This window comes from Danio aesculapii, chromosome 23 (assembly GCF_903798145.1).
Source record: "Danio aesculapii chromosome 23, fDanAes4.1, whole genome shotgun sequence".
Taxonomy (NCBI): domain Eukaryota; kingdom Metazoa; phylum Chordata; class Actinopteri; order Cypriniformes; family Danionidae; genus Danio; species Danio aesculapii.
In genome coordinates, this window is record NC_079457.1 from 42,955,338 (window position 1) to 42,978,356 (window position 23,019).

General features: G+C 34.8%; 2 protein-coding genes across 3 annotated transcripts; one reads left to right on the forward strand and one right to left on the reverse strand.

Moving 5' to 3' along the window:
- Positions 1-585: 585 nt before the first annotated feature.
- icmt (isoprenylcysteine carboxyl methyltransferase) lies at positions 586-7,671 on the forward strand. The gene is made up of 5 exons (XM_056449014.1): positions 586-817; positions 1,131-1,219; positions 2,116-2,285; positions 3,240-3,457; positions 6,235-7,671. Exons 1-5 carry the CDS (start codon positions 599-601, stop codon positions 6,415-6,417), a joined length of 879 nt encoding a protein of 292 aa, XP_056304989.1. The 5' UTR covers positions 586-598; the 3' UTR covers positions 6,418-7,671.
- rnf207b (ring finger protein 207b) lies at positions 7,245-21,839 on the reverse strand. Of its 2 annotated transcripts, XM_056449012.1 has the most exons (18): positions 21,765-21,839; positions 21,281-21,471; positions 20,271-20,403; positions 17,791-17,935; positions 17,500-17,581; positions 16,207-16,282; positions 15,936-16,061; positions 15,756-15,802; positions 14,839-14,911; positions 14,687-14,755; positions 13,345-13,413; positions 13,150-13,271; positions 12,460-12,637; positions 10,383-10,568; positions 10,253-10,304; positions 10,046-10,163; positions 9,602-9,694; positions 7,245-9,489 (listed from the first exon to the last, which is right to left on the reverse strand). In XM_056449012.1, exons 2-18 carry the CDS (start codon positions 21,469-21,471, stop codon positions 9,330-9,332), a joined length of 1,920 nt encoding a protein of 639 aa, XP_056304987.1. In that variant the 5' UTR covers positions 21,765-21,839; the 3' UTR covers positions 7,245-9,329. The 2 variants fall into 2 exon arrangements, with proteins under 2 accessions (XP_056304987.1, XP_056304988.1); XM_056449013.1 differs by lacking the exons at positions 21,281-21,471; positions 21,765-21,839 and adding an exon at positions 20,808-20,982.
- Between the last annotated feature and the right edge of the window lie 1,180 nt (positions 21,840-23,019).

The window sequence follows — 23,019 nt, forward strand, 5'->3', positions numbered from 1 at the left end:
TATATATATATATATATATATATATATATATATATATATATATATATATATATATATATATATATATATATATATAATACAGACAAATTTAACAACAACCACAACAAAAAATGTGAGTTTGCATGAATGCATTTGCATGAATTAAGCTATGGTTTCATCAATAGACAAAAAGAAAAACAAGCAGGAATTATAAGGATTATATACTTGAAAAGATCGTCATAATGCATCAAACTCTTTGCACTTTTCTTTATATTTGTAAAAGAGGAAACAATAGTTAAATTTAGCGAGAAAAAACGAGAAATATAAAGAAGATTTCAGCCATTTTTGCTTATGAATGAAAACATTTCGCATTCAATAATATAAATTAACAATGTATTTAAAAGATAAAGGCTTGGTATTTTTTAAGTAACATATTTGAGGACAAAAGTATGGGGCACATTTGTTAATTTACAAACGTAAGAGCTCAATTCAACCCAATAAATGAATGCATAGCTACAGTTCGCTGAGCGTGAAAACGATGTCAAACCAATTAATAAGCAAGTCAGCGTGAGCTCTGAAGCTACGCGAGATTTCGCGGCGAGATCTGGCTGTTTTCAACATGGCAGGCAGCAAGTTGGTGCTAGAAGGGAGGATCAGTATTATTAGCTTTATCTCAGGACTGGCCGTCATCATAATACCTTTACTTGTCAAATTCGGCTCTCACGTGGACTGGATATTCGATTACCTCACAGACGTGAATGGCAAAATAGCCATCGCGGCGTATATTACAGTTATCAATGGCTTCCTGCTAATCATATACAAGGGACCTTTATATAAGGTAAGACTCAAGAGAGACTGTCTGGAAGATGTGTGTTAGGCAAATAAAACTACCATAGTCTAACCGAAACGCATATGAATAATTAAAATAAATGAAGAAATATGTAGCTGTGTAACGTTAGTTTCAAAGTCTTCAGGACTGTAGAAGTGTCCTGTGTGCAGGTGTAATCCTATTATAAGCACTCTAATGGGATCTCCTAGGGGTGTCTCTGTCAATATCAATAAGCTCTAACTGTTACAAGAAGACAATAAGAAGTATGTGGGTTTGCAGCATCCGGATTTGACTACCTATATCTTGCTTTTTCCTCATTTAGGTGGCTGTTCGAGCCTGCTTTCTTGGATTTGCCTTTGGATGTGGTCTCACTTTAAGTTTTGCAGATACAACATGGACACACTTTGGATGGTAAATAAGTTTTTGTTAAGTATTAAATTATATTTGAAGACTTTAACTACAAACAAGACAACTACAACAACTTTAAAGGGATAGTTCACCAGAAAATGAAAATGTACTCACCATTTACTCTCCCTCGAGTGGTTACAAATATTTATGAGTTTTGTATTCTTTTGGACACTAAAGAGAATATTTTGAGGAAAGTTTGGACATCTGGAACCATTGACTTCCATAGTGGGGAAAAACAAGTACTACGGAAGTCAATGGTTACTGGTTTCAACTTTCTTCAAAATGTCATCTTTTGTGGTTAACACAAACAAGTAAAGAGTGAGTAAATGATGACAAAATGTTCAGTTATGGTTGAACTATCTCTTTAGGCTCATATGGCTTTTTTCTTTTTTTTAAAAAGGTATTTTCAGCAGTATCCTATGTTTATTTTAGTTGCATGGGAATGAAAAGGTTATAGTCAATATGATCTATTAGAATGGCTTATTTTTATCACATAAAAGTGAAATCTTTGAACCTAGATACACCTGAACAATTCAGTGTCAGACTCCATTCTCTGATGTCAAACCTGTGATATTATTTTGTAAATTAATGACGTGGAAGATGGAATTGGATGGAAGTGATGACAATAAGATATGATTTTATATATATATATATATATATATATATATATATATAGAGAGAGAGAAAGAGAGAGAGAGAGAGAGAGATTATCTTTTGATTTATATTTATTGCATTTGTCATTTATTCTGAAATTGCTTTTAAGAGTAACAGAATCTGAACATAGAAGTTTGATTAAAATGCTCATTTAAAAAAAATAAATTATTACAAAACAAGAATGTGTGGTGTGGACGTGATTTGTCTTCTGTCATCTGGTATTGACTCCTGTTTCGTTCCACTAGGTATATGTGTTCACTGTCCTTTTTTCACTACTCGGAGTACCTGGTTACTGCCATCATTAACCCGCGCAGTCTTTCTCTGGACTCCTTCCTGCTCAACCACAGTGTTGAGTACACATTAGCAGCTGTTTCCTCCTGGCTGGAGTTCACTGTAGAAAAGCTCCTCGTTCCAGGTTTGTTTTGCAGACCAATGATTTAAGGGTCTACTGACTTGGTTTAGGATTGCTTTGGTAAAGCCTATAGTATGTTTTTGAACTTCGCAGAATGTATAAACGCCTAATACCAATATAAAGATGTCATAATACATCTGAGTCTGTTTTGAAGCAGAAGAGATGTGTTGAAATAAAAGCGTAGTTTAAATTTTTTTTTTAGATATAACCAATTAACAAAATGAAATGATAATTTCAGACACCATTATGCACAAATTATACATTAATAAAGTTATATATAAAATGGTATTGTGTCAATAAAAAGTTATGTAACATGCATGCTTTTGGAATTCATTTTGTATATGAATGTGTGCCGAGAGATTAGTTTTTTTATTAAAATAAGGATTGTTCAGGTCCAATCGGAGCCGGTATGTGATAATAATATACAGATTTTTAATGATTTATGAGGATTAAACGTAATTTTTTGTATTTTTGTTTTCAAGAGATTACGGTGACCTCTCTGTTATATTTTCTTCTTCCTTTTTCACTGTTATTATTATTCAGCTCTTAAAAAGTATTAAAAGTTGATAAATCAATTTAGAGAAATTTAAGACCCCTAAAAAGTATTGAAAAGTCTTAAATGATATTTTAGAAGGTATTAAATGTATTATTTTTGATAATGTCATTTATAGTTGTATGCTAAAGTTTGCCCTAATTTAATCTGCAAATATTGGCAAAAAAAAGTCACATACTCATTTATTTATTTTCAATTTCAAAAATTTAAAAATTAGAAATATATTATTATATGTTATTATTAATAATAATGTATTTTTGTCATAAAATATTGAAATGTACTTATTCCTCGTGTTTGAAATGAATTCAATGTGTTTAAAATTAAATGTTTATTCCTCTACCTATTTTTGAAAGAATTAATGCAGGTGAACTGACTCTGTTTTTTTTCTTTTTTTTCCCCATCAGAGATAAAGCAGTTGAACTGGCTGTGTTTAGTCGGTTTGGTGATGGTTATGTGTGGGGAGGGTCTGCGCAAAGCTGCCATGTTGACAGCAGGGTCCAACTTCAACCATATAGTGCAGAATGAGAAGGCCCAGAGCCACGTTCTGGTCACCACTGGAGTTTACGCCCTCTTCAGACATCCTTCCTATGTGGGCTGGTTTTACTGGAGCATCGGCACTCAGGTACATTTACAATTAAGCAACCTATTCTAATGGTTTGTAATTGGTCTTGGAGACTATACTATTGGATTTTGTCCATCCATGGGCCAAAAACATTTTAAAGTCCCCAAAAAATCTAAACTAACCATATGATTTTGTTAGCTCACATTTCCAGTTTTTGGTGAACAATTCATCTGTGCATATCATTAAGAAAAAAATAGTTTGCCCTTCTAATTTATCAGATTTTGAGGTAATGGGAGTAGCTAACACACTTAACCATGCTGGTTTAACCGTCAGTTTTGACAACAAACAGAAATAGTGAGCAGAAGTAGTCTGTAAGGTTGTAATAACTCTTCTAAAACCCCTTTCCCGATCTTTCTGAATAAAATGCCTACTTCACCCATTCAGCCCACGGTAGAAAAACAAGCCACGTCCACTGTTTGCTCATTTAATATTCTGTGTCTTTTGGAACTGCATCACAATATGAAAAAATAACAACTGCAGCTTCTGGTTCATTGAGACTCTAAATTTATCATAATATACATTGCAGCTCATTTCTTTATCTCCAATGCCTGCCTTTCTGAAACTACTCCACTAGGTTCTGATTGGTCAGATGACCCAGTTTGTTTTGATTGGTCTATCACTTAAATGGATAAAAATCCAAAACTGTAAATTCTGTCATGATTTACTGATCATTCACTTGTTACAAACCTGTTTGATTTATTTCGTCTGTAAAACACACGAGAAGGTATTTTGAAAAATGCTGAAAACCTGTATCAATTGACTTCCATAGTGTTTGTCTTTCCTACAGTGGAGTCAATGGATACAGGTTTCTAATATTGATATAACTTTTGTGTTCAACAGAAAAAAGGAACTCCTAAAGGTTTGCAAACACTTGAGTAAATGTTGAGTACCTTTTCACTTTTGGTGTGAACTGTGCCTTAAAATGGGGCAATTTGGAAATCAGAATTTGAGCTTTAGAGGCTTCCTCGGCACTTGTAAACACTGATATAAAGGGTAACCATAGCATTGGTTTTACCATACCAGTTTGAGTGCTTATCCTTTGCAAGGGCATTACAAAGTGCGATACAAAAAACAACATCTTGACGTGTTGACAACACAAAGCAAACTCATCCAAGCCTCAGCTACAACTACACTGTTAACGGGATAAAATGGATGTTGTTTGCTGACAGAATGGAGAATATTCATTAACCGAATATTTATGGTTAACTGGTCAGCATAATATTAAATTATTATTTAATTAAAAAAATAATTGATGTGTCTATTTTGTGTCTGACACATTAAATATTGCATTTTAAAATGCTGATTTATTTTAACATGCGAACAACAGCATACAGAACAACAGAGCATATTCACTCACACCTACAGCACAGAAAGAAAAGAGTAAACTAAACAAAAATAATAAAATAAATAGGCCTGCCCTAGATATTTTTCACCGCATGTGATCAAAGACAATGACGAGGCTCATATGTTGACTTTTAGTAAAGTATAGGCTACTATACCATTTAACAGTTTTGTTGATTACATATGATATTGCATTCATTTGCATTTGGGATGCTCATTTTGGTTAATTTTGCCAACCAATAACCGCCGCTCGTTAGCTAAATATTAACGGTTAACTGGTCAGATTAATATCAAATTATTATTTGGTTTTAAAAAATTGACGTGTCTTTTGTGTCTGACACTAAATATAGCATTTTAAAATAATGATTTATTTTAACATGTGAACAACAACATTCAGAACAACAGCACATCTTCAAGCACCTGCAGCGTTTCCAACAGCATAGAAAAACTAAATAAACTAAATAAAAAGAATAAAATAAATAGTCCTGCCCAAGATATTTTTCACCTAAATTTCACCTACACTGACTGAATCATTTTTTAAGCACCGGCACATGCTGTTTGTCATATGTTTTTTTTTCTTCTGTCAATTTAAAATAGCAGGCTATCTCAAATCGATCGCTCCATGGAAAATGTGCATTTAATCAACGGTAACCCCGCCTCTGCTTTCATTTGATTGAAGAATGAAAAAGACGCGACTGACGTAACATGCTTTTTCTACTCAGAGTTGACTTTCTTTCAACTGCGAGCGCACGTGAGGTGCGCAGGACGCCGCATAACGCTTGTGGCCTTTAGTAAACCATTCAAAAGATGCCCCTCTCAAAGCAAAAAGTGCGTTCACTGTGATTGGCCCCTGATGCAGCCAAACTTGAAAAATTTATATAACAATTTATTTTTTATCATTTAACTGATACAATCAATCGGTTATTACTGAGCATCCCTAATTTGCATACATGTTTTATAAGCTATAAAATGAAAGCCTTAGTTTGGTGCAGAGTTATCATTATGCCAAAATCAAGAAAATCTTTGTATTTCTTTGATTCGTAGATTAGGCTATGTAGGCTATTTTAAAAATTTATAATTTATCTATTAATAACTGTAACTGCATCAACTCTTCTGTGTCAAATTGTGACCAGCAATATCCTTCTTTTATTTCTTTCCTTCTTTGGCAAAATAATGTTTATTAATTATTTAACTGCGACCATTAATCAGTTTAAAAGCACCCTTTTGGTTAATGGTTACTCTGTTATTTTGAGCTTCCCTAGTTTGTGCATGAAGAATGGAATAATCGATGATTTATTTCAGGCATTTCGGAAATGGGTCTTTCTTTTGGCAGGCAAAATATTTTTTGAACACTGAGCGTTCGGTTGGTAGTCTAGAGGATATGTCAACGTGCTCTTTGTTTTAAACCTGTACTCTTGCAAATCCCTGTTCCTCAGATAATGCTGTGCAACCCAATATGTATACTGGGATATACGGTCGCCAGCTGGCGGTTCTTTCGGGAGCGTATCGAGGAAGAGGAGATCTCGCTCATCCATTTCTTTGGAGAGGACTACATAGAGTACAAGAAGAAGGTCTTCACTGGCTTGCCCTTCATCTCAGGAATCAGGGTTAATTCCTAAATCCGTGCTGCGTCGAGTGAAGGAAATAGCCTGAAAGTGCACACCCGGACACTTCTGACTGGCACTCTGAGCGAGCTGCTTGCCTGGTGGCATCATGGTGCGGCCCCTGAGGCAGCACAGATAAATGAGGTGGCAGCACAGTAAAACTGACCCGATGATCTGCTCTGAGACACATTGGTCTGCTCTGAGCATAGTGGAGCTTCCACCACCAATATCATCAAAGATACAAGTTTTTTCAGCAACTGTTTTTTTCCTACTTCATCATATTTCTGTTCTGTCTCATTTACATTCCATTCATAATTCAGATATCCTCTTATTTATAGTCATTGCACCATGAAATTTCATACACTGGTTTTGCGTTTGGTATTTGTAATCCCCTGGATTTTGTGGTTAGAAACCTTAGAGGTTTGATTCAGCGCATCGGTTGCTTATAAATGTCCAGAGATTTTCAGTAGATTTCTTTTACAGACTTTAAATTGGACCTAAGGTATATTTATTCCAATGGCAACTTGGATGTTAATTTTGTGTAAAAATGAGTTTAATATGTCAGAAAGGGGGCTTTTTTACATATATATTGCACTCATTCTGTCAGTCACAACAGGCCTACAAATTAAAACTGATTTCAGACAATCTCTAAATATCTGTCATTTGTAAATGTTTTTTGACAATTTTAATACAATTATTAGAGAAATAAACATATTATCAATTACAGCTTTAACTCTTCTGTTGAATTCCCTTGTTCCCATTGGTCTTTACAGTCCTCCAGTCATGTTTCTTTGCATCTGACTCCATCCGTCTTCACTCCCACACTTGCTCATTACCATATCTTTTTCGCTTTCCCTCACACTTGCATGATATTTCAAGAAGAAAAATCTGTTGTCCGGAAAGTGGGATTCAGAGGGCCGAACGCCGGAGGGTTTGCTGTATCCAAAGTCGTACTCTTTCCAGTTTGACATTTCTGGGAGGAAGGCTCCACTCTCCTCCTGGCATGATGTAGCTTATATAGACATTGGGTAAAGAATAGAAATTTCTTGCACACTTTAAACCAATGATGAGCACTATAATATATGCGTACAGGTAATGGACATTTGAACACATGCAATAGGTTTCTATGATGTAAGAGTTGCACTGCGTGCGAAAAGCTGACGGGAGAGGACCATCCTACCTCTTGGATGATAACTGTACCACTTACATTATTAACATCTTCAGCGAAATGTAACAAACCTTTAAAATAAACACTGAATCTGATGTTTATTTAACGTTACTGTGGTTTTCTGAAATGCAACCATTGCAAACTATACAGTCTGACCAAAAAAAGGTAATTAAGAAATTCTACTATAAATGGATGTTACTTGCAGTGATTAGTGAGTCTTTGGCTGGTTATATTTTGGCAACTACTCTTTTAAGGTTAATTAATGCACTATGTGGGTTTTTTTATGTCTTCACAATTATGGAAATGTATCCTATGGTTTGGAATATTGCAAGTCTGCTTCATTTTCACACATGAATTGGCCTCATTGGCCAGCTAAGTGAAGTTTCATAAACTAATTTCGAGAGGAGCACGTGGTATGATTGAGCACGTCTGGCCACTCATCTGTAACCAGTAATAATCCAATCAGAGTGATCCTAGTTTACTATAAATGGGTCATTTTCTCCCTACTGTTTCTATCTTCGTTTGGAAGAATCCCCCCTTCCACCCCATCTCCTCCTTTTCCTCCCTTTTCTAAAGGGGGAGCTCTCGAGACCTACCTGATCTCGGATCTCCTGATATGCTTATCGACCGGGCGGGAGCCCTGGGCTCAAATATCTCCGAGCTCAGGGTTCTCTCCCGGGACAGCATGCCAAACCTGCTTTATACGCCAAGCATATCTTAGTGGGAACTCTTGAAATGTATTTGGGATATGCTAGAGTAGATTTTACAAAGTTAAAGTCAGACAGTGGTGGAAAGAGTACTGAAAAATCATACTCAAGTAAAAGATGTAGTGCAAGTAGAGTAAAAGTATCTGTTGTAAATATTACTCAAATATGATTAAAAGTAGCCCTTTCAAAAGAACGCAATAGTGAGTTTTACACTGTAAAAAGCTGATGCTTTTACATGCAATTTGTGGATCTGTGTGTAAACGTAACATTCTGTAGTGCATTTAGTTATTGTTTAAGGCTGTTTGGGTTATCATACAGTAAACATCGATCATCTTCTCATTAGTGACATGCATCTAAACAGTCTCTGGATCATTGAGAGTAAAGATTTTGGACATCTTCTTGGACACTTTTAATGCTTCCAAACAGTTTGCTGCATTTATAAGTCGTCCACGTCTTGCAGTTGTTCAGTATGATGCGATTTACTTTCTATGTGGGATTTTGATTGGACAGGAATCACAGGACTAATTTTTCTAATCCCTATAGACAGGAAAAAATGAAGTAGTGACTGCAGGAGGAAGAAAAATAGTGGAGTAAAAGTACTGATACAGCACTAAAAATGTACTCAAGGCAAAATAAAAGTGCACATTTTTAAAACTACTTAGTAAACTTAGTAAACTACTTAGTAAATTTCTGAGAAAAGCTACTCAATAACAGTCATTTGAGTATTTGTAATTTGTAACTTTACACCACTGAAATCAGACAGTAGAGATGCTTCCATCATCAGTACACTATCTACAACATCTTTGGCAAAAATTAATGCAAATTTGATGGAAATACACTTTGTGACATTACATAAAACTAGGCTGTCTAACATAGCTTAATAAACACATACTGTACAATCAAATCTAAAGATCTCAGAGCTAAACCACTGTGAATTATGCTAAAGTCAGTCATAGAAGTTTTTTTTTGTGGCCTCGCCAGTACAGATCTTTCAAACTTTGGTGTATTAGATTTGTATAAGTGCATACTTATTTTTTGGGGGTAACAGATGTCTAAAGCTGACAGATCACACTGGGATCTCTTTGCGATTTGGCTAAATCAGTGGTGTTCTTTTGTTTGTTTGGCTTGTAATAATCCTTGTTCTTAGGATTGGTCTCTTCTGATAGGCTGTTTAGAGTCCAGTTGTCTTCAGTGTTGCAGGATAGCTCATTACTGTAATGATGACACATGGAATAGGTTTTAATATCTTATAATTACCTGTATTTCCCTTTTATATGTCTACATAAGAGCGTGATATGCTTTTGACGTACTGATGCGGACTCACCTTGGCTGTGTGTCCGCAGCAGACGTGCTGTCCTCATAGAGCTTCAACATGATTTCTGTGCGATCATCCTTGAGTTCTTTAGGCTCCTTCAGCCTGTTAAAGATCAAATTTGCATACACACACAAAACACATTCATTACGCCGCAGAAATGTAAAGCCAATGTCCCTGTCTGGCTGCTGGATTATTCCACAGATGGTGGCAACTGGAACCTAAAATCCTGCAAGCCCAACTGCAAATATGCAATCTTAATAGTGTAAAATAACTAAATTACTAAAAAGACACTTAAACAACAGCATGATAGGAATGTAAAATGACAAGTTGGATTTATGAACAATTCTTAAGTCGGCCACCAGAGGGCGATAATATTTGGCTTGACTTTTAAGGGCTCACTTGATCTATATTGCTCTAATAGCCATGAAACTTATAAATTAAGCTCTCTAGTACCTTGGCTCCAGACGTTCTTTCACTTTTGCTATGGAGCGGATGTAGGGACCTATTTGTCGGGAGATTGTTGTCAAATAGGAATTCTCCTGTTTCAACTGAAGGAGATCATGAAGTTGCGCTAATAGAAAGGAATTATCGAACTGTTAACTCTGATATAACAACACAAGTAGTGAGACGTGCTTACTGAGTAAAATAGTGTTTACCTACCTTCATAAATCTCCTGTTCATTTGCCACTCTCTGTAAAGTTTCCTCCCAGATCTAAGAACAAAAATAATGACATTACGAATCCGATTGTCGCCTCATCCTTATGTCAGATTGAAAGCACTGGGACCTCACCTCCTCGAACATGGCCCGCATGAGCTCCACTGAAGCATACTCGGTGGAGATCTGACTGTCTACCTGTACAGACCTCTCCAAAATCTCACTCATGCTGTCAGGTTTGGTGAGGGAATGGTGCTTGGTCAGGTCTCGGTGAATCTCCTGCACCTGGTCTTTCAGCTTCTGGATCTCTGTCTGTAAAGTCTGAATAAACCGACAATGAGAATTTGTCAGTTGCAGTAAATTTAAAGCATTTTATCAATGAATATGCTAAATATGCTTTCAGAGGCTTGGCTTCATTTGAGCTGGACTTTAACTGCTTGTTAACACAAATATCTAATTATGTAATCACATAGCAACTCATGGGATTCCCCAAATGATTCAAACATCATTTGCCCTTGGAAAATAGAGCTAAAATCTGTGTGCTCCGATTCAAAAAGGTCAGAAATCAGAAGTTTTGCTCCATATTGACATGATGGAATCTTGATCAGATTTGTCGCCTTCACATGCATGATGTCAATCTGCTGTTCCTCCATGTCTTAAAGGTGATCTTCAGGATTGAGTTCTGAAGGTTGTGCAGGTCATTTGAGTAACTCTTTGTCATACTCAAAGGATCAGTTTGAGATGATTTGAGCTTTTTGACATGGTGCCTTTATTTATAGTGATAGCCATCACAAAGTATGTACAATGTAAAACCCAAAACGTTAAGGTAACTCAAACCGTTTGAGGAAACTGATTGCAACAAACCATTTAAGTTCAAAAACTAATCCTAATGAGTACTGTGAACATAATCCATTTGAGTAAATTAAGCATTTTGAGCACAGTAAAACTCAATAAATGAAGAGGACCCAAACCAACTGAGTAATCTAAAACCCAATAAGTTAAGGCAACTCAAACCGTTTGAGGAAACAGATTGCTACAAACCATTTGAGTTAAAAAAACTAACTTATATGAGTACTGTGAACTTACTCAATTTTACTCCAAGTTGAAGTAATGAATTTAATTTTAATTAACTCATTACCTTAAACACACAGTTCAAAACTTTTCAAATGAGTAGAATTAACTTTCAGTCAATTTTGAGTTAACTACACTCGTTTAATTTGATGAAGTTGACTGTTGGGTTTTACAGTGTATAAAATAGGTCATAAGTGTAACGGAGGTCAGCTAGCGAAGTGCTATGCAGGTAAACCTCAATCCTCTGACCTCAAAAGGTGCTCTAGCAGCAGATGGTCAAGGCTGTGGTCTTTAGCCTCCTTATTAGAGCAACTGACTCCCATGCAAAGAATCGCCGGTTTGATCCCAACTGCGAGTTGAGTGCAGTAGGACCGCTGGGTTACATAAAAGGTATATATATAAAGGTGTATATATGCCAAAATATACACCAATGCACCACCAGTATCAGTATCTTCTTCTGCTGCTGTAGCTCACCTGCTTCAAGGTTTGTTGATTTACTGTTGTCTTTGATATCAGCTTGATCCAGTCTGCTTGTTTTTCTCGGCACACACAGAACTGCCTTTCTCTAGTTTACTATTTATTTTTTTGGCCATTCTCCCTAATCCCTTGTGTTGGTTGTGCGTGAAAATCCCAGTAGATCAACAAGAAAGACAAGACACCAAAATATGACGTGAGCTCAATCATACTGCAAGTTAAAGTCATCATGAAACAGATAAGATTGTCCTTTTATTCTTTTATTTTGACGTACATCCGGTTCCTTGTTGTTTGTATATTTTTAGCTCTAATAATGTAAAGAATTACTATTTAATAACAATACCCCTGATCCTAAACGAGAAACAGCCCTGTTTGTCACTTTCTGTGGCTTCTGACACATATGTGTTTTGCTCTGTGCTATTTGCAGCGTGTTGTGAGAATTTGCGTATGCGTGTGTTGTCAGAATGATGTATAAGTTGTTGTTTTGATTCAGTTTGGTATTGTTTTGTGAGCTCTCTCTGCCACAAAACATCAACAACCATCCCAGTCTCCTTAATCACACTTCCTCATTCTGATGCTCAGTTTGAACTTCATCTTGACCATATGTACTGAGGCCCTTTGAGGTAAACGGCTAAAAATAACATAACGGAGTGTGAGTAACACTTACCCTGTAGCTGTTCTCATAGTTGCAGCAGTGCTCCATAAAGGGCGTCTCTCCACCCTTGGCCAGCAGAACCTTGGTGCTGATGTAGCGGTGTGAGGTTGGCCTGCGCACCACCGATGAGCACAGCGACATGTCACTCATAGCTGGAGAGTGACACTGCACTGACAGAGATGACTGCATCCTATGGGGAGAAGAGCATTTCTTTATTTAATCTATTTATTTGATATGGACATCACAATTACACTGGACAAACCATATACATTTTTAATTGTTATAAAAGACTTGTTAATTTTCATCTCTTGTCCAATGGAGGCTTGTTTTTTTTTAAAGACATAAAAACAAATATTTAAAAATACAATACAAAATTACATATATTTAAAGAAAAAAATGTTTTACATACACACAGATTTTTAATTCTTCATGTACAAAAGGTATAAGGAAACCAAACAATAAGCTAACAGTAGACTATTTAACAATAAACTAATAATGGGTTATTTAAATAGACTATTTAAAAGGTTTAACTTTGCTTAAATAATGCACATTTTAGTAAAAACGGTGAAAATTAAATGGTAGCACTTAAAAATAATCATAGTTAATGTATTTACTAACATGAACAACTAATTAGCAATATGTTTATGGTATTAATGCTAAAGTGTTACCAAAAGAACACTAGTAGCTTCTACTAAGACTCACAATCCACTGGCATTTCCCAAAGCTAAAGCCACACTCCCTGTGGTGGACACTGAGCGCCGTTGACCCAACAGCAGCAGCGGCTCCAGGCAGCGAGCAAATTCAGAGCGATACTCTGTGTTGATCTGTGTGGACGGAATATAGCAGGTGTAAATGACGTATGGACTTATTTAACATATAGGAATTTAGTAAACTAACCTTACTGCTCTGTGTTGGTCTCAACCTGTGCGGTAGTTTCACAATCTTCTTTAGTCTCTCCATTAATTGCTATGTGAGGTAAATCAATCAATAAATCAATCAATCAATCAATATTTTCCATCCAAAGATGCCAATTAGATTTATACACAAACCTGGAATATTGCATAAAAGACAGTTCTGGGAGGTAATTATTCTGAACCATTTTAATGACGGGCTTTGGCGAAGAATTTTTAGATTGACCAAAACAACAAGTCAGGTATTTTACAATGTGGTCCGCTGGTTTGTCCATTAATGTTAATAGAGAAAAATAATGTTAAATAGAGAAAAAAGAGAAACACAATTTTTCTTTATATAAGAAAAAAAGAAACACAACCTTTTTTTAAGAGATAGGTGGGGAGAGAGGGAGAAAGTGCTTCTACGGGTGGTCTTCGTTTTATTCACCGGGGTTAAGGTGCTCTCAGAAGACATGTTTTTTTTTGTTTGTTTTTTTTGAAGGATACCAGTGAATCCGCAGTCTCTGTTGAAATGGGAAGATCATTCCACCAGTGGGGAACATTGAATGAAATGGTTTTGAAAAGTGACTTATGGCCCCTCTGCAATGCTACCAAATTTTGCTTTTGCCGGTTTATCAGAACGTGATGATTTTGACTCATTGGATGGAAACTGGGATTTATTCGCAAATGTTTTATGCAATATTCCAGTTTCGTGCATATAAGTCTAATTCACATATTTTAACATACAGCTAAAGTCAGAATTATTAGCCCCACTGAATTATCAGCCCCCCTGTTTATTTTTTTCCCCAATTTCTGTTTAACGGAGAGAAGATTTTTTCAACACATTTGTAAACATAATAGTTTTAATAACTCATTTCTAATAACTGATTTATTTTATCTTTGCCATGATGACAGTAAATAATATTTGACTAGATATTTTTCAAGACACTTCTATACAGCTTAAAGTGACATTTAAAGGCTTAACTAGGTTAATTAGGTTAAATAGGCAGGTTAGGGTAATTAGGTAAGTTATTGTATAATGGGTTTTTTTCTGTAGACTATTGAAAAAAAATATATAGATTAAAGGGGGTAATAATTATGACTTTTAAATGTTTATAAAAAAAATTAAAAACTGCTTTTATTCTAGCCGAAATAAAACAAATAAGGCTTTCTCCAGAAGAAAAAATATTATCAGAAATACTGTGAAAATGTCCTTGCACTGTTAAACATCATTTGGGAAATATTTTAAAAAGAAAAAAAATCAAATGGGGGCTAATAATTCTGACTTCAACTGTCAACATCTAATCAGTATATCGATCAAATAGATTTGGATTGCAGTTTGAACTCACATATCCCATGTCTAAGAACTCAAACTTGTTTGCTGAGCTTAAGAAGGCAGAGCATGTAACAAGATGAACCTGTAGAAAAAAAAAGTGTCTGGAAGCAAGCGGGAATATATGAAAAGCCAATATTTATGAATACATGAAGGAAATAAATTTACCTGGAGAGTTGGCAGGAGTGCAGCAAGATGAGATAACTGCTCTTTAAAGGTTCTCTCCTTCTCTTCATGCTGACTAAAAAATAGAATTTTTTTAGACCTTTTTGGAGCTTAATTATTTTGTATATTTATTATTGTTATTATTATTCTGATTATTTAGTCTAACATTATATAATAAAGTAAGTTATATAATAAAAAACAAAACAATTTATATTATTTTATAATGACTAGGGCTTATGACCAATACTGAGAACTATGGTTGACAACTAATAAAAAACAGATATTAAAATTTTAATATTAAATTATTCAGACCCACTTTATATTATATATACACTATGTACTCTATGCAAACTTTTAAAAAATATAATTATTTTTTGTAAATTTTAATGAATCATTTTAGAAAATGTTTTATATTCTGTATATACATGTACTTACAGTACCTTATAGTGATATGTAATAATACCTTGCACTATGTAACTACAACTGTTATTATTGTAAATTTATTAGTAATAACACTTGTCACATTATACCTACTTTAATAAAAACATTTTGCTGTAAAACATGAACTCATTTACACTCTACCTAAAATAGACTGAAAAATATAAATATAAAATATAAAAATTATATAATTTGGACCAATTGGTTCAATATAAATATTAAAATCTCTAATATCAGTCATTGTTTCATATATATATATATATATATATATATATATATATATATATATATATATATATATATATATATATATATATATATATATATATATATATATATATATATATATATATATATATATATATATTGTAATATCATATATATTGTGTAATATCATACTTAATATATTATATAATGTAAATTATGTCAATGTAGGCTGCATCGATGTTTTTACTTCTATTTTGAATATGTATTTTATTTACCTCCGTGCTGCCTTCAGTAGAATCTTCTTTCTTTCCGCTAGTTTTTCCTGAGCAACAAAATAAATAAATAACAAAATCATGAGTTTTATCATGTTATAGGAACTTTCTTTTTCCCAGATAAATAAATAATAAGTTATATTTTTCATAAAACAAATAAAAGATAATGGAGTCACATGACACCTGCATGCTATTGAAGAGTGTGCAGATGGCGCTCTCCTCTTCATCCACATTGTCTCTGACCTCTCCAATCATGGCTTTGAGCAGAATAATGGCCTCTCGTGCTGACATCTGAAGCTCCTTCACTGCCTGAAGAGAGACAAATCACTGCATTACACTGTAAAGGAATTCCAGCTGCATTCATTATTTTTAGTTGAATCAAGTTACCTTTGTATATCTCTCAAATTAACAATGAAAGTACATATCGCTACAGAAAAAAGGAAGGGAAACTCACTAAGACGGCTTGGTCCAGTTTTTCACAGCCGTGTATATATGCTGTCTCAATATCAATGCAGTGTGCTCTGCTTTCCCTATGGAATAAGACAAAACCCAGATTTTTTTGAATCATATGAATCGTGTGCTACAGTTTATTAAGTGCCCAGCATAAACACTAACAGATTTCAGAAAAACATCCATCTTGTTTTTAAGTTGATACATTCTATGAGATGCTATAAAATGAGACATTTGTGTAAATCTGGTTTTAAAATTGATTGGCCGGTACCAACTCCAAAACTGGAACTAATCTAATAAAATAACTTTAAATCAGTGCAAAAAATAAATATACACTAAAGGGGAAATAATTAAAAACAATTATAGGTCATACAAAATATCAAATGTAGCTAATTAAAAGGTTTTAAAAAGTCTCACTTTACAACAAGGTTTCATTAGGTAGTGCATTAACTAACATGAAGAAACAAAGAACACTACATTTATTAATCTTTGTTAACATTACTTTTTATTACTTTTACATTGATGTTACCTCACACACACAAAACATTTTTGCTGCTTGTTAAAAATAATTATTTAAAAATTGCTGAAACAACACAATTCTTGAGATTTGGGGTAACAACTTAATTGTTTTTTGTTCAATCCACTTAAATATGTTAAGTAAACTTAATCAATTTGTGTTAGGACAACATGAATGAATTGTATGGAACTCTCATTTTTCTTACAGTGCATTCATTAATGTTAAAAAGCACAACTTTAAATTGTAATATCACATTTGAAAATGTTGAACTATGATTAATAAAGGCTGTACAAGTATTGATCATTATTAGTTCATGTTAGTAAATACATTCACATTAACCTTTCTATGGAAATGGAAACCTCATTGTAAAAGAGTCACCATTTTTCTTTTCCAACATCATTTTGGAATTGTAATTTTACCTAAAAACACTCACCTAGACTAACCCCTAGACTAACCCCATAAATAAAACAAAAATGTACCAATATGAAAAGCAAACGGCAATAAAAATAGTTAATAAAGTCAATATTTCTAATTCTGCCTTTGTGGCTGTTGTCTGAATCATTAACATGGAAAATTAACATGGAAATCCAGTTTATGCTCATTTATTTAGAGGCTGTTTTTATTATGACTCCACTGGTACTAAAGGTTCTATTTACCCCCTAGTTACTGTACACTATCCCTGTATATTGTCCACATTCACCAAGAAAACATAAAATATACATTTTCAAGGGGAATGCACATATTAATGCTGGGCAATGAATACTCAAGTTTAAGACTCACACTTGCATGTCTCTGAAGCAGTTGATGCAGAGCATGGACTTTTTCTCTGTAGAAAACATGATGTAGAATTCCTCATGGAGGGCTGCGAACACAGACTGTGCATGAGTCTCGTCTCAAGGCTTGTTTTTTTATATATATATATATATATATATATATAATATATATATATATATATATATATATATATATATATATATATATATATATATATATATATATATATATAGAAGATTTCATTTGTTTATATTTTGCTTGAGAAACTTGAGATTGTTTGGACTAATTTACACTCACCACATTTTTTGTGGGCTTCTTTGGTACGTTTTGCCAGGGAGACGATCTCGTGGCGGGAAAACATCTTGGCCTTATGGGTGGTTTCCCTGCAGTCTCGACACAGTGGCTGGCAACAAGTGTTGCAATAATACATTGCATCCACATCCTGAAGTTTGTGACACAGAGAGATTAAATAAGTAACCAAAAAGTGTTGTTTTAAAATTTTTTTAAAATAATAAAAATCAGAGGAACACTGTGCTTAAATACATTCATGTGACAAACACAACACCACTGCAGCACAACTGTCCAATTCTCAATGACTCAATTCTTTTTCAATCAATGAATGAATGACTTCAATTCTGAATCAAACATGTAATTAAATACTCCCAGCACTCATGAAGGTCTATAAAAAATGTGTTTTCAGCATGGAAATTAAATAAATTTTCCTGTTTTTAGCTTTTTTTTTACCCTCTCCAGGGCTGCATAAAATTAGAAAAATCCAACATTGTGATATTTTGTTTCTCTGCAATATATATTGTGATATGAATACATATTCACCAGATGACTTCAATAGCTCTATTAGGAAATAATTCATTAATTTAAACTGATTGGGGTGATTCTGTAGGGGAGTTGATCAAATATAATAATTATGTTACAAAGCATAGAGAAATACAGGAGAGCAAAGAGAAATGTAAATTTCGGTTTTCCGGTGAAGTCTGACAGTATTCAGATACAGAATTTGAATACACTATATAGTCACTATATAGTCTTCACATATGGAAATAATTCAATAAAAGTAGTATTTATTGAGATTAGAAATGGTACAATTTTGTACAAATGTTTTAAACTCTTTAAAACTTGAAAAATCAAACAATGTTTAATCTTGAAAAACTCACAGGCCTTAAGAAACACAAATGATACATTTTTACTCCATTTCAGTTCAACTCTGCAGTGACTCTACAAATCTCATGTGTTCTGATCTGTGGCTGGAGGTCGACTATTTTCTCATTCATTCATTTTCTTTTCGGCTTTGTCCCTTTATTAATCTGGGGTCACCACAGCGGAATGAACCGCCAACTATTCCAGCATATGTTTTACACAGTGGATGCCCTTCCAGCTGCAACCCATCTCTGGGAAACATCCATACACGCTCATTCACACTCATACACTATGGACAATTTAGCCTTCCCAATTCACCTATACCACATGTCTTTGCACTTGTGGGGGAAACCAGAGCACTCGGAGGAAACCCACGCCAACACTGGGAGAACATGCAAACTCCTCACAGAAATGCCAACTGACCCAGCCGAGGCTTGAACCAGTGACTTTCTTGCTGTAAGGCCAACGTGCTACCCACTGTGCCATCGTGTAGCCCAACACGGGGTCAACTAAAATCCCAAAATATAAACTTAACATTGAAAATTCTGGATGTGCTCATTGCGATGTCGATGCTGAAACGTTATATTGTGCAACTCTACTCCATAGCATCAGAATGGTACAACACTCTCTAAAATTTTGCCACTTTCCATATGAATACACAACCAGTAACAATGGTCCAGAAAAACAAATTCTGCAATTTCGTCTAATGGAAGTATTTGTTATGTCGCAAAAAAAAACAAAAACTTTTAAACATATCAAACTCAAATTTAAATGCCCTATATGTAACATTTTATTCATGAAAATATCCAAAAACCACCAGAACAGTGTGACAGATTTTGCAGACCTATTTTATATTATCTCAAATGTTTCGAAGAATGTGCTCTCGTGCTTCTTTCCACTCATCTATCATATCACGTCAACAGTTTTTAGCCTTACTCTGCTTCATACCACTGTACATAATGAGTTTTGAATATGAACATGATTTATGCAGTCCTGTAGGATGTGATGAAGACCACTCCCATGATTCCACACTCAGTCATGGCGTCATCAAACTGCACCTTTGTTTGTTGTGAATATGCGCTCTCTAGTGGTAAAAATTGCTAATTTCATTTTCGGGATGTCAAGACTGCAAAAAGTACTACTGCTAATAAATGTTTTACTATAAAATATGAATAAATAAATAAAAAACCTTTAGTACACAAGTATATTAGTACTGAGGTGTATTACATATTTTATGTTGTTTATATTATATTTAATTAAAGTTAATTTTGACCACCATGATAACAACCCTAGAAAGTAAACAAACCATAAAAATAAAATCTTTTAAGAAACACATTGGGGTTTTAAATAACTAGAGAGTGTGCAAATAATGAAAGATTTGATTTTTACTTCTTTTTTTTTTCTTTGAGATGAGTTAATTATTGAGTTATTTATTTAAACTCCACCCCTTTTTTCCATACAACTGCAAGCTCGCCATTAAATCTGTCCATCCAATCAGCTGCAGATGAATAAAAATCTTCACCCTGCATCTCAATTTTCAATAATTTGTTATTCTCAAATGTTCATCATAATCCAGAAGAAAAAATTGTCTACAAATTGCACGTTTCTTGTATCAAACAGACCTGTTTCTTGCACTCCAAATCACAGTTGGCACACTGCACAGTTTCCTCGCTGTCCGCTGAACTGTCCACCAAAAACTTCAAGAGTCGATCCTCAGGAGGGAGTGCATTGATTCCTTTCACAACAGACTGATGTCTGCAAAGGAAACAGATTGTGCAGAATGTTTGACCCATTGCCTGATTATCTTTTAGTCATACATCTGGCACTGAAGTGTTTATCTCTGACTCATAGCAACAAGGACACAAATAGCTCTCAAAGATAGAACAGAGAGCGACAGTAAACCCACAATAGACACAAACAATGTGGAACTCAATTATAAGTCATGTATTTGAATATTTTTATGATTAATAGTTTAAAGATTGCTATATATAAGTACTCGCAATTTATTCGACCAAACACTATATATAATATTCTATATTATAACATAAACATTGTCTTTTTCATTACTAACACAACACACAATGCATGCAATCACAATTAACTCAGAGAAATCTGCAGTATAATCAACACTCGACTTAACACTGAACACTCATACTTACTCTAACATGCTGCTTTATAAAGACCACCAATCGTTTCCCCCTTTTTGATAAATGTCATCCATATGTGCAAGATCTACGGTGTGCGTTTAAGCTGCTGCCAGACTTACTACAGTATATGGCAGCAGAAGAGCGAGCGCACGCACAGGCATTTCAGCCATCTCTGACTGCAGCCAGCCTATGACCTGCGGATCCAATGTCAAGTATCAGATAGTGCTCGGCTTATTGTTTGATGCCATGGTGGCCTTGCAAGAATGCACCCAGAGACTTTCGATTAAGTCCAGCACAAAGGCCGGGTTTATGACGCAGCTGTTTGGCACCGTAGATTTGCCCAGACATTGTTATTTGACCATCTATAAATACAGTCTCAGATTTTTCAAATGCATGGCTTCATGTGCGCCTTTGTGAGTGATTTAAATACATGTTGAACTGTCCGAATAAGCTGATCAATGAACGTGTATATATTATATTCTTACCCACATACAGGGCAAGTCAGTCGGCTGTCCGCGACTCTTCCCCGCAGGCAGCTGGCACAGAACGTGTGATAACAGTCCAGTAAACATGGATGCTCGTATTGCTCTTGGCACAAATGGCACACTAGAGGATGGCAGTTGGCACTGTCCAGGTCATAGAGATTATCCAAAGAGGAAAAGATCTCTCCGGACATCTGAAAATACAGCGAAGACCTTGAGAAACTTGATATAGTGTTTCCTTGAGCGCATTTATCGATCAGATGTATTATTTTGAGCATAGATGGTATCCTGGAGCTCTCCGTCATTCAAATGTTCTTCAGGAACTGAGGTTAATGTTCATTATTAGACAAAAACAAGCCTCTGAACAGACTTTGGGGCAATATAAAGGTCCCATGCTGACCTTTATATTGCTTCAGTACTGAAAAGTAGGAAACTGTATTTAATGTACATATTTAATTTCATTCTCATATAATGGATATCTAAATACCTTGTCCTGTCCGAGAGCTTCTGCTGGTTGAAGTGGCTTCCGATGCAGGATGTGACAAAAAACAAACAAAGAACTCTCCTGTATGTGTGGTATGAGAAGGGTGATTTGTTGAGGTCACAATACTCAAACACTGATTACACAACACAAGCCAGATGCCATTGTCTGTCAAAAGAAGCTAAAAATAAATCACACGGTGTATCTTGCTTAAACTAACATGTCATGAAAAACACTCACATAACATCAGTGTAAACTTTTTTTTACATTATCTACACAATGTAAACATTTGAACATGATTGGTCACAAGAACATCTCACATCAGAGTGGTAGTTGATGGTAAGCGCATACCACCATCTATCCTGTTCAGGAACTCACATACTCCTGAATCATTCCAGTGTTAAATAATTAGAGATTTACTTACAATTTGGTAGTGCAACATAAAAAGACGCTATTTTTTTGGTGCGAAATAGTGAACAGAAATTGTTGAGTTGACCCTGGTGAAATATGATAGACCTCACACTGAAACCCAGGATGTATAATAAACAGACACATCAGAATTGTAGCAGAGTGAAGAATGTAATGATCTGAAACTGCTCAAGTCGTTCTGAAGGGTGAGGGTGGGATGTGTAAAAAATTTCAATTTCTTTTTCTAACATATATTTAAGAAAATTTCTTCTGTTAAACACAAAGCAATATATTCTGAGGGTTTCCCCCCCAACATTTTTAGTGTATCTTTAATCCCAAACAATTGGTCATATACTCATTGTAATTTGTATGAGGTTGGCCTTGTGGTCTCCCCGTGTTTACGTGGGTTTGCTTAGAGTGCTCCGGTTTCCCCCACAGTGCAAAGACATGCGCTATAGGTGAATGAATAAAAACTACATTGGCAGTAGTGTATGTGTATGAATGAGTGTGAGCTGGAAGGGCATCCATTGTAAACATATGCTGAATAAGTTGGCAGTTCATTCAGCTGTGGTGACCCCTGAAGGGACTAAACTGAAGGAAAATGAATGACAATTTCATCAGTTTGTGTCAGTCCGATCTCATGAAAAAACAACTATTCTATATATTGGTGGCTTATTTTAGCGAATTCATATATCGGAGTAAATTCATATGAAAACATGATTTAGTTTTTTAAAGGAGGCATGGTTGCTGTGTGTTGCTAAATGAAAATGTATAGGGTTTTCCCCATACATCTGTATATGACCACAAGCAAAACATGATTATCCCATATTTTGATGATGATTAACAGGATGCT